This window comes from Elgaria multicarinata, chromosome 13 (assembly GCF_023053635.1).
Source record: "Elgaria multicarinata webbii isolate HBS135686 ecotype San Diego chromosome 13, rElgMul1.1.pri, whole genome shotgun sequence".
NCBI lineage: Eukaryota > Metazoa > Chordata > Lepidosauria > Squamata > Anguidae > Elgaria > Elgaria multicarinata.
In genome coordinates this window covers 13,524,524-13,541,609 of record NC_086183.1, presented here as the reverse complement: position 1 = coordinate 13,541,609, position 17,086 = coordinate 13,524,524, and the positions used below count along the sequence as shown (strand labels likewise).

General features: G+C 46.3%; 1 protein-coding gene across 5 annotated transcripts in view; it reads right to left on the bottom strand.

Annotated features, from left to right (window-relative positions):
- Positions 1-17,086, bottom strand: part of PHACTR4 (phosphatase and actin regulator 4) — a 127,231-nt gene that overhangs the window by 10,065 nt on the left and 100,080 nt on the right. For all 5 annotated transcript variants that reach the window (XM_063140237.1, XM_063140239.1, XM_063140238.1 and 2 more), the window contains 3 exons: positions 14,640-14,999; positions 3,121-3,694; positions 1,030-1,250 (listed from right to left, as the gene is read on the bottom strand). In XM_063140237.1, the coding sequence (XP_062996307.1) occupies positions 1,030-1,250; positions 3,121-3,694; positions 14,640-14,999 (1,155 nt within the window). The remainder of the gene's footprint in view (positions 1-1,029; positions 1,251-3,120; positions 3,695-14,639; positions 15,000-17,086) is intronic.

The window sequence follows — 17,086 nt, the reverse complement described above, 5'->3', positions numbered from 1 at the left end:
TGCCAGTGGTGGGCAGAGCCACAGGCAAAATGGGGCGGGGCCAAAATACCAAAACATACCAGCATGGTTTAGCTACAAAAGGTCTTACTGCCAGGAACTCAGAAAATAAGAAGCCAGCGTGGTGTGTAGTGGCTAAAGTGCTAGACTGGGAGTCGGGAGATCTGGGTTCTAGTCCCCACTCGGCCATGGAAACCCACTGGGTGACTTTGGGCTGGTCACAGACTCTCAGCCCAACCTTCCTCACAGGGCTGTTGCTGTGAGGATAGAAATGGAGAGGGGGAAGATTATGTATGCTGCCTTGGGTTCCTTGGAGGAAAAAAGGCAGGATATAAATGCAGTAATAAATAAATAAATAAAATAAGAAGAGCCATGCTGGATCAGACCAAGGGCCCATCTAGTCCAGCAATCTGCTCACACAGTGGCCAGTCAGTGGTCAACCAGGAACCCACAAAGCAGGACATGGTGCAACAGCACCCTCCCACCCATGTTCCCCAGCAACTGGTGCAGACAGGCTTACTGCCTCAGATACTGGAGGTAGCACACAACCATCAGTGCTGGTAGCCATTGATAGCCTTCGCCTCCAGGAATTTATCCAACCCCCCTTTTAAAGCCATCCAAATGGGTGGCCATCACTACATCTCATGGTAGCGAATTCCATCATTAAACAATGCTCTGTGTGAAGAAGTCCTTCCTTTTATTTGTCCTGAATGTCCCACCCATTAGCTTCATGGGATGACCCCGTTGGGTTCTAGAATTATGAGAGAAGGAGAAAATGTCTTAGGGGAGGCATTTCCAACCTTTTAGAATGGGGCAGGCGGGACCTGCTCAAACGCTGGGAAACTACCAAATGATTGACAGTCAGAGCAAAGGTGGCAGGGCTATCTGCGGAACCCGAAAGGGCCAAATGTGGCCCGCGGGCCTGAGGTTCTGCATCCCTGTTGTACAGACATAGGCCAACTTGTTTTCATTCCAGCCAACCCAACAATTCTGCAACTCAGTGTGAGTTCCGTCCCAAGGTAGGAGCCTTACTGTTATGGCTTTCATCTTCGTCATCTTCCTCCTCCTCTTCCTCCTTGTACAGAATGGGTCCCTCAGAGTCCGAGTCACTTGGTCCCTCCTCTTCATCCTGCACCGTCTGGAGGATGAGCCTGGGAATGATCGTAACGCTCGGGGCCTCCCCAATGTAAACGCGCGAATTGGAATGATGCACGTCTCCTTGGCCGTCTTCTTCCTCTTCATCATCGTCTGGACTAACAAAAAGGCACACAGTTATTCTTTGGTTTTGGTTTTAATTGGGTTAACTGGCCTTCATTTCTAGAGATCAGGGAAGGATCAGTGAGAGGTCTTTGGGCTCTTTTAGGGAGCTATGCTTACCAGCAGGGCTGTATGCATTCTGCAGTCAGTCCCGCGCACGCACATGAACTGGTAACGGACAGAGAACTCAGCAGCTTGAGATCCAAGCTTTTCAGGTTATGAACTTACAAGCGCAGACGATCCCTGGTGAAATCTCAGCACGAAAGTGCAGTGAGGGACACAGGAGTGGAAGGATGATCTATTTCCCTGCCGCCTGCCCCACCCATGGCTAGCAAAAGCGGAATGATGCAAAAATAAGCAAATGTTTTATTTTGCATACTTTATACAGCAAGGTTGCTGGACCTCTTTTCAGCCCGAGGGCCAGATTCTATTTTGGGGAAGTTCTCGGGGTTACGGCCAAAGGCAAAAGAGGCGGCATATTTCAGCTCCAGGTAAACCTTGGCTGCGTTCGAACAACACAATAGCCAATGGAGGGTTAATAGTCAACTCCACAGTTGTTTATCAAGAAGGCACTCCCACATGACATGCTTATAATCAACCATGGTGTGGAAGGCCAGCATCAAGTTAATTATTAGTCAATGGTGTGTCTGACACATCCCCCCCTCCCCAGCCCTCCCACTGGTATCCCATCAGCCATTGCAAGTTCTGCCAGCTGGACTAGAGCGGCAGCCGCCACTTTGGTCGCTCTTGCCAGGGGACTCTGCAGTCACCGGAAATAACCAACTGTACGTGCCGAAATAGTCAATGGTCAATAGTCAACACTTGATACAAAAACCAACGCTTGTTCAGATAATCAACTCTGCACAGTGTTGGTAATTTGCGTTGGTTATTTCGGCCAAATAACCTACCAGGGTGTGAAAAAAGTCCCAACAGGTGACACAATAACCAACCGTTGACTATTTAACCCACCGTTAGTTATTGTGTTGTCCGAACCCAGTCCTTATGAGAGGCATTTCAAACCTTTCAAAATGGGGGGGGGGGGGGAGAACTGCACAAAAGCCAGGTAATCAACAAATGATTGCGGTTGGGGGAAAGGGAGTAGGGCTACAGGAATGGGACATAGCTGTCTAGGGAAGCCTGGGGGGCCGGATTGGGACCCCCAGGAGAGCTGGATTTGACCCCCGAGCCTGTAGTTCTGCAACCCTGTTTTACAGGTTGCCAAGTTTGGTTTTCTAACACGCCACTGCTCATGAAGACCTGAACACCAGCTCTACACGCCATGTATATAAACCCTCAGGAAGTAATACCTGTAAGGTTGAATAGCCCAAGAAACATTCTGAGGCCTTAGCTAGACCTAAAGTTTATCCCGGGATCATCCCGGGGTCATCCCTGCCTGCTCCCGGGATATCTCGTGTGTCATTTACATGAACAGGGATGACCCCAGGACGATCCCGGGATAAACCTTAGGTCTAGCTAAGGCCTGAGTGGAGAGATTCCTCCTCCCTCCCAACTCCCTTTCCTTTTGTGTCATGATTTTTAGACTGTAAGCCCATGGGCAGGGACTGTCCTAAGAATTATTTTTGTAAGCCTCCTTGAGAGCCTTTTTTGGCTAAAGGGCAGGATAAAAGTGCTATAATAAATTTTTAAAAAATGATACATAAATCAATGTGCTCCTCTACCATTCCCCCAAAAAACCAGGTGGCGTGTGAACTGTTGCAGGGCACATGAGAAAAAATGGCCTGTTTTATACAGTGCATTAAGCTGGCTTCCTCAGTTTAGAACTCAAGACGTCGTCGGAGCAGCAAGAACAAAGAGCAGACTGAGCCGATTCGCACACCGTTCACGACTCCCAAGGAAGCGACTCACACTTTCAGCAGCTCAAGGGTCACCGGCAGCGACCTCGTTCTGCCAGCGCTGTCTTCGTAGGAGCCGTCGTTCTCAAAGAGCAGCGAGTGAGCCCTGTGTGAGCCTTCGGCCGGCGGGGTTGCTGGCAGGGGGCTCGTCAGCGCCTGTTGGATGCGGATGTGCAGCGGAAGTTGAGGCAGCCGCAAAGGCGGGCGGGGCTCGCCGTAGCCCTGCTCAGCGTTCCTCCTGGCCGCCTCCAGCGCCGGAAACCCGTCATGCGGGGCCTCCGTCCGCAGTTCTGTGTGAAGGGGAGGCTCTGCCCCATGGGTGGAGGTGGGCCGTGAGCCATGTGGGGGCTCCGGGGGAAGGTGGCAAGGCAGAGGGGGTGAAGGCGAGGAGGGCGGGTGGGGCGGCATCATGTGCCCCGGTCGCGAGGAAGGGTACGACGACGACATGACCCTGTCCACGGGCGACTTGGGAGTCGTGGCTGATTCGAGGGACGAAGACACGTTCAACGGGATGCCTCTTTTGGGAGGCAAAGGCGGAGAGGGCTTCGACAAAGCCGTGCCGCTGCTGAGAGCCTGAGACAATTCGGCTGGAAGAGAGACACAGAGACATTAGAGCGAACACCAACAGATTATTATATCCAGCCCCAACGACTGGAGCAAGCCAACAGGGCCTTTCAAAATCTTACGCCACCCTTCCCCAACCTGGGGCCCTCTGAATGTGTTGGACTACAATTCCCATTACCCCCAGGCAAGCTTATCCAATGGAAAAGCACATTTGCTAGGGCCCTACAGGTCTTGAGCAGAAATCTGCAAGGCCCCTACAGGTCATGAGCAAAGGGAAACAGCTCAAGCAAGATTGTAGCTTCAATTAGAGAACCTTCTGTAGGTATAAGCAAAGTTTCTAGTTTCACAGAACTCCCCTGAACATAGCAGGGAGCCCAAAACGTAAGGCTACATCAATGGCAGCGAAGCAGAAGATTAATGGAGGAGGAACAAATGTCTTGCTCTGAGGCGTTTGTCCTGATCCTTCCAAGGCAACCCCTGTGGGCATCTTTTCATTCATTCATTCATATTTATTTATTTATTTATTTATTTATTACATTTTTATACCGCAATTACATTTTATAGCCGAAGCTTTCTGGGCGGTTCACAAAAATTAAAACCATCATAAAACAACCAACAGGTTAAAAACACAAATACAAAATACAGTATAAAAAGCACAACCAGGATAAAAACTACGCAGCAAAATTGATATAAGATTAAAATACAGAGTTAGAACAGTCAAATTTAAATTTAAGTTAAAATTAAGTGTTAAAATACTGAGAGAATAAAAAGGCCTTCAGCTGGCGACGAAAAGAGTACAATGTAGGCGCCAGGCGGACCTCTCGGGGGAGCTCATTCCACAGCCGGGGTGCCACAGCGGAGAAAGCCATAAAAATAGTAGCCACACAAATAAATTCGGAATGTTCAACGAAATGAATTAATCTTTTTTTTTCTTTCTTTCTTTAGCACTGAGCAATCCCAGTTTCCTGACCTGGATGGGCCTTTTTATCACAGTGGGAGGTGTTCCTTGTTGTGCCACTCCAAACAGCTTCTATAGCATCCTTCGTCAATTTGGTGCCCTCCGGATGTTCTGACTACAACTCCCATCAGCCAACTATTGGTCATGCTGGCTGAGGCTGATGGGAGGTGTAGTCCAAAACATCAGGAGGATCCTGGCAATGGAACCAATCACCTAGGCAGGTCATGAGCTCTCCCACACTAGAGGCCTTCAAGAGGCAGCTCAACAACCATCTGTCAGGGATGCTTTAAGGTGGATTCCTGCATTGACTTGACGGCCTCCCTTCCAACTCTACTATTCTGTGATTCTTTGATTTGGGGGAAGGTTTCACTAAAGGAAGGACAGGCTGTTTCCTGACTCTCCCATTCCCTTCTTTGAGTTTTGTGTATGTACTGACTCACCTAGATTATATATGTATTATATGTATCTGCCAACTCAGGATGACATTCCAGACCCATGAAAGCTTATGGCATAATACATTTTGTTAGCCTTTAAGTTGTCACAATGCCCTTTGTTGATTTTACGTGCACACCTTGTATCCCACCCCAATATCTCAATATGGATGCATGCACTTTGCACGTTTAACAAGGAAGTCTAGGTCACTTGCAATGTTGGTCTGGTGGCACCAGGAGCGAACGGAGCAGCTGCCTGGTTTGTTTTGTTTGTGAGGAGGTGTTTTTCTTAGGGAGTGTTTAACTTCCTGTCGGTTCCACCCACGGACGCGCCATGCTTCTTCCCGTGGGCTGAGTCACCTTTCTTTTACCCAAGTTGCACTTGGGAAGCTCAACCAGTTTGAGTCTTGACCGGCTGGGAAGACTTGTTATGGGAACAATTACACATTTCTACCAACACACAATTTTCTCCCTAGAAATGGGGGGCACGGGGGGCAATACTGCCGCAGGCCACAAGGGGAAGCAAGACGGGGAGATGGACGAGTTCTCCAGTAGGCAGAAAAGTGGGTGCATTTCTAGCTGCTTTGAATTTCTAGATTCTTCTTGCACAATTCTTTTGGGGGGGGATGTTTCTGCTAGCTCTCAGCGACTGTCCATCGCTCACAGCAGCATGGGCGATTATCTAGGTTCTCGGGCTCTCCGCTCCTCTGATGCCATGCTTCTCGCCTGCCCAAGGACCTCCACTTCCCTTACTCGGCTTCGTCCTTTTTCTTCTGCTGCCCCTTACGCCTGGAACGCTCTTCCAGAACACTTGAGAACTACAAACTCAATCACTGCTTTTAAAACTCAGCTAAAAACTTTTCTTTTCCCTATAGCCTTCAAATATTGAGTTTGTTCTGACTCTATACTGTTAGCTTTACCCTACCCGGTGCCTGTTTACACTTCCCTGTGCCTGTTTGCATTCTCCTTCCCTCTTTATTGTTTACTACAACTTATTAGATTGTAAGCCTATGCGGCAGGGTCTTGCTATGTACTGTGTTATCTGTACAGCACCATGTACATTGATGGTGCTATATAAATAAATAATAATAATAATAATAATCTTTTGCCACCGTCTGCCCTTGGAAACATAGCTAGGACCCAAGAAAAGCCATGGCAGCAAAGCGTGGCCGTATCCTAATCAGAACGTGCAGCAGCTGTATAGGAACCGAGTGGGTTGTTCCACTTGCAACTAACCTCGAAATCAAGGTAAAATAAATCGCAGGAGTCCTCTGTTTAAAGGGCGCAAGATTGGTTTTGCTGCTCTGAAGAACGCGCAAAGCCTTGGTCAAGATCTGGTGTTGCAGCGCTTGCGGCAAAGGCTCAGGAAAGCACTGGATGCTCTGAACCACAAAATGGAGGAGTTCAGGCTGCTCCCAACCAACCTGCGTTCACCACCCACTCCAGTCCATCCTCCATTTTGTAGGAATGGGCTCCGAGGTGCCTTTTCAGTGGTGGCCCCTGCACTTGCGTAACGCCCTTCCCCAGGATGTACATATGGCCCCATCACTGCTGGTTTTCAAAAGACCTCTCAACACATCTTTATTTCAGTCCGCCTTTTATTAATTATAGTATCTTAATGACGTTTTAATGGCTCTGATGGTTTTATGTATTACGATTGTTGTGCATTGATAGAAAGCTATCAAGACTGATCTCTTCTGGCAGGCCTATCCAGTAGAATTTTAGGATATTTTAGTATGTTTTTAGGATGCTTTTAGGATGTTTTAAACAGTGTATACCATGTTTTTAATCAGTATTTTATGTATTTTATGCTTGCTGTTGTTCCCCGCCTCGATCCAATCGGAGAGGCGGGGAAGAAATATATTATTATTATTATTATTATTATTATTATTATTATTATTATTATTATTATTATTATTATTTACACCACCTTGTAAGGATAATGTGCCCAGGAAGGCAGTTTATAAATCTCTTAATAAGATCAATCATTATACACATGATCCTTGATGAACCCATCTGTTCTGATCTCTTGAGTTCTATTTTAACACCATCCCTCGCCCCCCAAAACACACACACACACACACCTATCGCGGCTGCTATCTTGTCAAGTTCCTTCTCGCTACTTTAGATGTATGCCCTCCACCCCTTACGCGATCATATGGTAAAGCTCTGCAAATGTGACAGTGTAGAACTTTCTCCTCTCGTCGCCTTGTTTGTTCAGAAACAAACACGCTCTAGACTTTGCAATGTAAGCACATGAGCGCTAAGGGTTGCAAATTGCGAAATCTACATCACGCTCCCACTGCAGATTCTCAGCAGGTGAGCAGAAACAGGTGCAGGCACACAAGATCCACTTACAATTTTACTCCTCCTTGTCTCCACACCCTCAAACCACAGGTGTCATGCGAGGCCCTTCCCTACACATTGCCAGGCCGCGAGGGCGACAGACATTCTTTCCTAAAGCCCTTATGGCAACTTGCTGTCATTGGTTACATTCCCTTTCTTTCCTCCACGGTGTTGCATTTCCAATTAGACCAGGGAAGCAGCTTAGTTCGTAGATCTTTTGAACTGAGCAAAGAGACAACAGTAGCCAGTGCCGCCCTGGTTCGAGCTCCACAGTTAATAGCCCGACAGAAAGAAGACTTGTGACATGGCAGAAAGCAGACCTGTGCTACAATACTTTCTCCCAAGCACTGCCCTGAATTAGGGATGGATGAGAAATTCATTGGTTTTTCATATGGGATTAGCCAATTTGCACCTCATGGCCCGCTTGCAATGGCTGCCTATACGTTTCCGAGCCCAATTCAAGGTGCTGGTTTTAACCTATAAAGCCCTACATGGCTTGAGACCACAATACCTGACGGAACGTCTCTCCCGACATGAACCGACCCATACACTGCGCTCAACATCTAAGGTCCTCCTCCGAGTGCCTACTCCGAGGGAAGCTTGGAGGATGGCAACAAGGGAGAGGGCCTTTTCGGCGGTGGCCCCCCAATTGTGGAATGATCTCCCCGATGAGGCTCACCTGGCGCCAACGCTGTTATCTTTCAGGCGCCAGGTCAAGCCTTTTTCTCTTCTCCCAGGCATTTAACAGCATTTGACAACGCTAAGTTTGCTTTCTAATGGACCCCAGAACTGTTGTTTTTTAAAATGGATACTGTTGTTTTTATACTCTTGTTTTTATGTTTCTGATGGTTTGTAAATTTTGTATACTTTTTAATGTTTACTGTTTTAACTTTTGTGAACCACCCAGAGAGCTTCAGCTGTGGGGTGGTATATAAACGTAATAAATAAATAAATAAATAAGAACATAAGAAGAGCCCTGCTGGACCAGACCAAGGGTCCATCTAGTCCAGTGTTATGTTCACGCAGGGGCCAACCAGCTGCCTATGGGAAACCCACAAGCATGGTATGAGAGCAGCAACACCCTCTTGCCCATGTTCCCCAGCAACTGGTATACATAAGCATACTGCCTCTGATACTGGAGGTAGCCATTGATAGTTCCTCCCAGAACTTGAATGTGGACCTGAACAAAATTTGCTATTGGAAATCCATACATTTCTGAGTTTGCGATGTACGTCGCAGAACAAAGCAAAAATGCACACATTTTGAGAACGGCACACAAACACATGTACAAAAGTTGGGGTGCGGGGAGGAAAACTCGCATGGAACCAGGGCAGAACAAGCCTAGTGGTGGAGATCTCAGAACCTAAGAAGAGCCCTGCTGGATCAGACCAAGGGTCCATCTAGTCCAGCACTCTGTTCATCAAGCAGCTGTCGGCCAGGGACCAACAAAGCAGGACATGGTGCAGCAGCACCCTCCCACCCATGTTCCCCGGCAGTTGGTGCATTTAGACTTATTGCCTCTCATACTGGAGGTAGCACATAGCCATCAGGACTAGTAGCCATGGATAGCCTTCTCTTCCAGGAAATTATCCAACCCCCTTTTAAAGCCATCCAAACTGGTGGCCATCACTACAGCTTGTGGTAGTGAGTTCCATAATTTAACTGTGCGCTATGTGAAGAAATCCTCCCTTTTATTTGTCCTGGATCTCCCACCAATCAGCTTCATGGGATGACCCCATCAGGTTCTAGTATTTTGAGAGGAAAAAAGATGTCTCCCTATCCACATTCTCCACACCATGCATAACTTTGTACACTTCTAGCACTTCTATCCCGAACAAGATCAGCCTTGACAGATTCACACAGCCTTACTCTGAACCTCTTCCCCCAAATCATTGCAATCCCATGCTATTAAGGCCCAGAAGGATGTGGTTTAAAGAGGCACCGATGCAGCTCAATCAAATCAAATCAAATCTGCCATCAGCTAAGTCTGCCTTTTCACATGCTGAAAGCAAACAGACACAAACCAACAGATCTAACCTAAAAGCAAATATAGAAATGCACAGCGCCCGAAATCAGGGACACTTGCTCGACATGCCACATTTTTGGGAGTGTGCTTAAAGCATCTTGTGGGTACACTTAAAAAATGTAATGTGTGAATGTATCAAACAGGTATTTGCACGTGTGTATCATACTGGAATATAGGATTAGACTGCAGCTCTCTACTGAGCATGTCCTCAGTGGCTAAAATGGCTTTGCGACTGCACAGTGTAGTGACTCTGTTTATTTCTGCCAGTTGTTAAGAGTACAAGATAATTTTCGCTGACAAGCTACTTACCATAAATTTAATCATATTACATTATATAAAGTCCGATGTAACCGAGGAAGTAATTATTGTTATGTGGGCAGACCATAATTTTAGAAGCTGATTAAAATGATTACAGAAGGACAAGGTAAGACTCAAGCTACTTTCAAACACTAGAATTCTGATCCTTTGCCAACTAGCCATCAATACCAGAAACTGGAACTATAAAAGGCCACCAGGTCAAATGAAACTCTTAGCTTCAATACCCTGCAAGATGAACGGCTGCTTCTTGCACTACATTAATTAGTGAATACATCCTGCATGTACCTGCAACATGACAGTGATACACACTTTTCTTTGGGAAGTGTGTATGCACAACGTTTAGCCGTAGAAGAGGCCCAGGGCCAAATGCAGATTCTTGCAATGTGACATATTGAAGACCGGGGGGGGGGGGGGGGAAGGGGGGAGAACTACGCATGTCATGTTTGCATTTTACAGGTTACATGGATTGTGCATCCAATTAATCTATTTTACAGTGACTCAGTTCACATGTTTAAGCAACCCACGGTTTATTAACCTTGGGTTGTTTGGGAATGCACAAAAGTGAGCGAGCTGTTTCTGGGTTGTTCTCCAAGACATCCAAAGCCGGACTCTGGGTTGTTGAGGGAGAAACAACTCAAGAATGTCAACCTGAGAACAACCTATGGGTTAAAACAGTACTTTTGTTCCATGACCAGACCAAGCCTGTGACAAATGGTGCTGTGCACAGGGCACACACATCCACATTTGGCTCAGTCTTCTCCCAAAAGCTGGTCTATGACCCCCTGGAAAAAGTGAAGCAGAAGTTGAGGGGGCAGGATTGCAGTTTGAGAACACCTAATTTCCTTGAATGAGTTCAAATCTCCAGGGCCCGATGAACTGCATCCTAGAGTAATGAAGGAGCTAGCGGAAGAACTCTCAGAACCTTTGTCTATTATCTTTGTAAAATCATGAAAGACAGGTGAGGTGCTGGACAACTGGAGGAGGGCTAACGTTGTCCCTATCTTCAAAAAGGGTAAAAAGGAGGAACCTGGGAACTACAGACCAGTCAGTCTGACATCCAACCCTGGGAAAATTCTGGAACAGATTATAAAGAAGACAATCTGTAAACACCTTGAAATCAATGCAGTGATTACTAGAAGCCAACATGGATTTGTCAGGAACAAATCGCGTCAGACTAATTTGATCTCATTTTTTGATCGGGTAACCTCCCTTGTGGACTGTGGGAATGCTGTGGACGTCATATATCTTGACTTCAGCAAAGCTTTTGACAAAGTACCACATGACATTCTGATTAACGAACTAGCTAAAAGTGGGCTAGATGGAACAACTATTAGGTGGATTCACAGTTGGCTACAGAATCGGACACAAAGAGTGCTTATCAATGGAACCTTCTCAAACTGGGGAGAGGTAACAAGTGGGGTACCGCAGGGCTCAGTCCTGGGCCCAGTGCTATTCAACATTTGTATTAATGATTTGGATGAGGAGATGCAGGGAACGCTTATCAAATTTGCAGATGACACAAAATTGGGTGGGATAGCTAATACCCTGGAAGACAGAAAAAAAGTTCAAAGTGATCTTGATAGGCTGAAGTGTTGGGCTGAAAACAACAGAATGAAATTTAATACATCTAGGAAATAGAAACCAAATGTACAGTTACAAGATGGGGGATACTTCGCTCAGCAATACAACAAACGAGAAGGATCTTGGAATTGTTGTAGATTGCAAGTTGAATATGAGCCAACAGTGTGATGTGGCTGCAAGAAAGGCAAATGCTATTTTGGGCTGCATTAATAGAAGTATAGCTTCCAAATCACATGAGGTACTGGTTACTCTCTATTCGGCCTGGTTAGGCCTCATCTAGAGTATTGCATCCAGTTCTGGGCTCCACAATTCAAGAAGGATGCAGACAAGCTGGAGCGTGTTCAGAGGAGGGCAACCAGGATGATCAGGGTCTGGAAACAAAGCCCTATGAAGAGAGACTGAAAGAACTGGGCATGTTTAGCCTGGAGAAGAGAAAATTGAGGGGAGACATGAGAGCACTCTTCAAATACTTAAAAGGCTGTCACACAGAGGAGGGCCAGGATCTCTTCTCGATCCTCCCAGAGTGCAGGACACGGAATAATGGACTCAAGTTACAAGAAGCCAGATTCCAGCTGGACATCAGAAAAAACTTCCTGACTGTTAGAGCAGTATGACAATGGAACCCGTAACCTAAGGAGGTTGTGGGCTCTCCCACGCTAGAGGCCTTCAAGAGGCAGCTGGACAAACATCTGTCAGGGATGCTTTAGGGTGGATTCCTGCATTGAGCAGGGGGTTGGACTCGGTGGCCTTATAGGCCCCTTCCATCTCTGCTATTCTATGATTCTCTGAGAGTTCCTACAGGAAACCTCTGTTGTATGGCATGGAAGGAGCATCACATGTGGCCAATTACAGCGGCTCAATAGTCCTAACGTTGCCCTGGAGGGCCACCTATTGAAGAATACAGGCCTTGGAGGCTTTAGACTCTCTCTCTCTCTCTCACACACACACACACTTTATAAACCATGATGGGTCTTACACACTCCAATTTAACCATTTCAGTACTGTGTTAAAGTTGGTTTTGGAAATGTCTCCTAAAATATTTACAACAGAGGTACAGATAGAAGTAAGGAAGCTTGGAAGGCCCAGCAAAATGAGAGATGGAATGCCCTGCCTTTGGCTGCCAGGCAGGTACCAACGTTGTATTGTTCCCGGCACCTCCTGAAAACACTGTTATTTCAGGAAGACTTCCTTGAGTGACCAGCCGTGGTTGTATCAGAATTTGGTTTTCTTTTTTAAAAACAGTAATTATTTTAATATAGAGGGGTTTTTTTTCTTTTATCCTATCTGCTGTTCACTGCTCCAAAATCATAGATTTTGTTGTAAATAAATAAATAGAGGGTGTGACCCATGACTATGCAGGGCACAAATGCAAACCAGATCCATTCAGAAAAGTAAATCGGTTTACTCCCAATTAGTTTTGAATAGGCAAAGCACTTCCTGTAACTCAGCCTCACAACCCTTCATGCATCTGATAAAGTGGACTCTTGGCTCACAAAAGCTTAAGCCACAGCAAATATGTTAGTGCAAAAGGACTCTGGTTTTGCTGCAACCCGTCCGCTGATTTGTCATCGATATATATATGAGACTTGCTCTTGGGCAACAATCCAAGAGAAATCTGCTAAAAATAAAAATTGGCCCTTGGAATGTTTTCACAAAGGATGTTAAGAACGCCTTTCAGCCTCTTTGGCAGCATTTGTGGACTACTGTAATATAATCTATTGCATACACTGAACTGAGGTTCCAGAAGGAAGTGGATCCTTAAATGTCATTTGGAATGTACTAATTGATGCACCTTCTCCATGCTCTGAAGCCCATTACCACTGACCCCCCACTCCACAATTTTCTATCATGACCACAGAGTTGATGAATACTTGACTTCTCATAACAGCAGCAGATGGGTGGATACTTACGAACTAACAGACATGATATGCCAGCTGCGCCCCTTCCTAGAGTTGGAAGACCTAAAAACGGTAGTGCACATGCTGGTAACTTCGAGGCTCGACTTCTGCAATGCGCTCTACATGGGGCTACCTCTGTGCCTAGTCCAGAAACTTCAATTAGTCCAAAATATGGCAGCCAGGCTGGTCACTGGTACAGCTAGGGGTGACCACATTACACCAGTTTAAAAATCTCTTCACTGGCTGCCGATTAGTTTCCAGGCGAAGTACAAAGTGTTGGTTATTACTTTTAAAGCCCTACATGGTTTGGGTCCAGGCTACCTGTGGGATCCCATTCTCCTGTACAATCCACCCTGCACACTCAGGTCCTCTGGGAAGAATCTACTTCAGCTAGCAAAATCTAGATTAACAATTGTTTTATTTATTTTTTTATTTTTATTTTTATCCTGCACCTCAGCCAAAAGGCTCTCGGAGCGGCTCACAATGTATCAATAAAGAAGACAGTCCCTACCCTCAGGCTTACATTCTAAAAAAATTACCCAGAGGACCTTTTCTTCCACTGCTCCCAGACTGTGGAATGGCCTGCCGGAGGAGATTCGTCAACATGACAGTCTTTTAGAATTTAAAAAAGCAATAAAGACTGATCTATTCCGGCAGGCCTATCCAGTGAATTTTTAGAATGTTTTAAGGATGTTTTAATCATGTATGGTATGTTTTTAATCAGTTTTTAATGTGTATTTTATATCATGTTTTTATATTGTTTCTTTTATACTTTGAATGGTTTTAGTTTTTGTGAACCACCCAGGGAGTTTTGGCTATTGGGCGGTATAGAAATGCAATAAATAAATAAAAAATAAATAATGCACTAGTATTAAGTGGAAAATTGATCAAGCCATTTTTGAGGTCAATTGTGAAAATGCCTTTAGACATCCTTCCCAATCCACACTGAACTACTTCTTCTTATTATTATTATTATTTCCCACCTTTTCCCCAAAACTGGGACTCAAGGCAGCCTTACAAATTAAAACATGTACAGTTAAACCAAATAGAGATATACAAAAATTAAAACTATAATTAAACAAGCTTAAAAAACATTTAAAAAAACATTTAAAATATGAATAATTAAAAACAACCCAATATATAAACAATGAATTAACAAAGGTCCAGAGTACTCCCCAAAGGCCTGCCGGAATAAATATTTGAGCTTGCCTCTGGAAACACACCACGGAGGGAGCCCGTCTAGTTTCCCTGGGAAGGGAGTTCCAGAGCCCTGGGGCAGCCACCGAGAAAGCCCTCTCCCGCGTTCCCACTGTGATAGTGGTGGGCCCAAGAGAAGGGCCTCTGATATCATTTAAAGAAGTAATTAAGGAAAGACTTGGCAAAGAAATGATGCAAAGAAGAGCCACTTACCCATTAAAGGGTTGCTATTCCTGTTCACTGGCTTGGGAGGCGGGACAGGGGGCTGCTTGGCAGACGTCACGTGGGCGGCATTTGGGGCAGCAGTAGTGTGAGCATTCATGAGAGCAGAGGGCACAGTCCTGGGGGCTGGAGAGGGAGCAGTGGAAAAATTGACCCCTTTCGCTGTGCCAGGGGAAGCTGCAGCTGTGGAGGAAGGCACTGTCCTAGCAGCGTGGCCGGCAGGGCCAAGATCCCTCGGCTGCACCTCGCTCGTCTCCTGGGAAGAGGACGACAAAGGCCGTTTGGGAGGAAGCAAAGGCTGCTTCGGAGCATGGGGATCGGGATGATGCTCCACTTCTGAACTGGAGGTGCCTGCGAAGAAACATTTCAAGGAAACAGTATTACGGCAACGCCTAGAGCAGACTATCAGGGCACCCTTCCTTCCACTAGGATCAGGGGCAAGCAACCCACAGGCCGCATATCAGCCACCCAGACTTTTTTGCAGCCCCTGCTGATGCCATCCCCCCCCCCGACACACACACACACACACACACAATTTGCCACTGAAAGTTAAGTGATGCAGCAGGAGCATCAAAAACGCACACATCTCCTTTAAAACAAGGCACACCTTGCTTGAAAGGGAAAATGCAAGGGGTCACCACCGCACCACCAAATTTTGGTGGCATGGCAGCAGCAATTGTGGTGGCAGGGGGTGCAATCCCCAGCAGATTCCAGGGAGAGCGGGAAATTTATTTATTTATTTATTTATTTATTTATTTATTTATTTATTTATTTATTTATTTATTACATTTATATGCCGCCCCATGGCCAAAGCTCTCTGGGCGGTTTACAAAAGTTAAAAACAGTGAACATTAAAAAAGTATACAAAATTTAAAACCATCAAAAACATAAAAACAAACAAACTCAGCGTTGTTAAATGCTCTTAAATGCCTGTGAGAAAAGTCTTGACCTGGCGCTGAAAAAATAAGAGTGTTGGTGCCAGGCGAGCCTCATTGGGGAGATCATTCCAGAATTGGGGGGCCACCACTAAAAAAGCCCTCTCTCCCTTGTTGCCATCCTCCGAGCTTCCCTCGGAGGAGGCACTCAGAGGAGGACCTTAGATATTGAGCGCAGTGTACGGATAGGTTCATGTCGGGAGAGGCGTTCCGTCAGGTATTGTGGCTCCTGGACCCCCAGAGGTTCCCCAGACCATTGTATTTTTAGACGAGCCAGATGTTTTATGAAGTACTTTCCTGTGCCCCTTGTAGATAATTCACTGTGCTTCATTACAAGCCTATGAAGAGAGGTCCGCAGCACCCATTGCCTATGAAGGTTCCTGCCATAACTAACTAATTATATATTATGACTTTCTGTCTCTAACAAAATAGAGGAGTGTCTACAAAAGCTTACACCATTATAAACCAGATAATCGTAAGGTGTCACACACCACAGACTAAGCTGCATCTTCAGATGGCAGCATTTGTACTCCTGACCAGGCACTGCTAAGTTCCAAGGGGAAAGGAGGTGCCCAGGATGGTTCTACAGGGAGCTTGGGAAGCCAGCACAGACGGTCTAGCTGTCACCATCCTCAGTGGTCTCTGCCAGCCATATGGAACAGCGGGGACCAGTAAAGGCTGAAACGCCCTGCAGGTCTGACGTAGTGAAGGCCACCAATTTGGATGGCTTTAAATGGGGGGTGGATAAATTCTTGGCGGAGAAGGCTATCGATGGCTATTAGTCCAGATGGCTATGTGCTACCTCCAGTATCAGAGGCAGTAAGCCTATATCCTCCAGCTGCTGGGGAACATGGGAGGGAGGCTGCTGTTCCATCTGTTTGTGGGTTCCTTGTCAAGAGTTGGTTGGCCACTGTGTGAACGGAACGCTGGACTAGATGGACCCTTGGACTGATCCAGCCGGGCTCCTCTTATGTTCTCATGTCTATATGACAGGGATCTCAAGCGGTAACAGGATCCAGCTCCTGCATTTAGTACCTTAACATGGCTACCCTTTCGGAACGGGTACCACAGCACCAGTTGCTGGGGAACATGGGCGGGAGGGTGCTGTTGCACCATGTCCTGCTTGTTCATCCCTGGCCGATGGCTGATTGGCTACTGTGCAAACAGAGTGCTGGACTAGATGGACCCTTGGCCTGATCCAGCAGGGCACCCCTGATGTTCTGATGTTCTTAATGTAAGCAGGAGTTCTCTGATTTTATAAAACAGCCTGGTAGCCAGAGGCGACAAGGAGTTCCATGCAGGTGAGTGAAAGGGCTGGTAGAAGAAAGAGATGGACAGCGCCAGGTTTTTGAGGGCCTTTGGAAAAGACACCCCCCCCATGGTCCCCCTCCATCAGTGAATCTACATTCTCACTGCCATCGTCACCAGCTGCTCTTCCTCTTCCTTCTCTTTCTCATCAGTGCTCCTGCTTGCTTGACAGGCGGCGAGTCAGTGAGTAAGCAA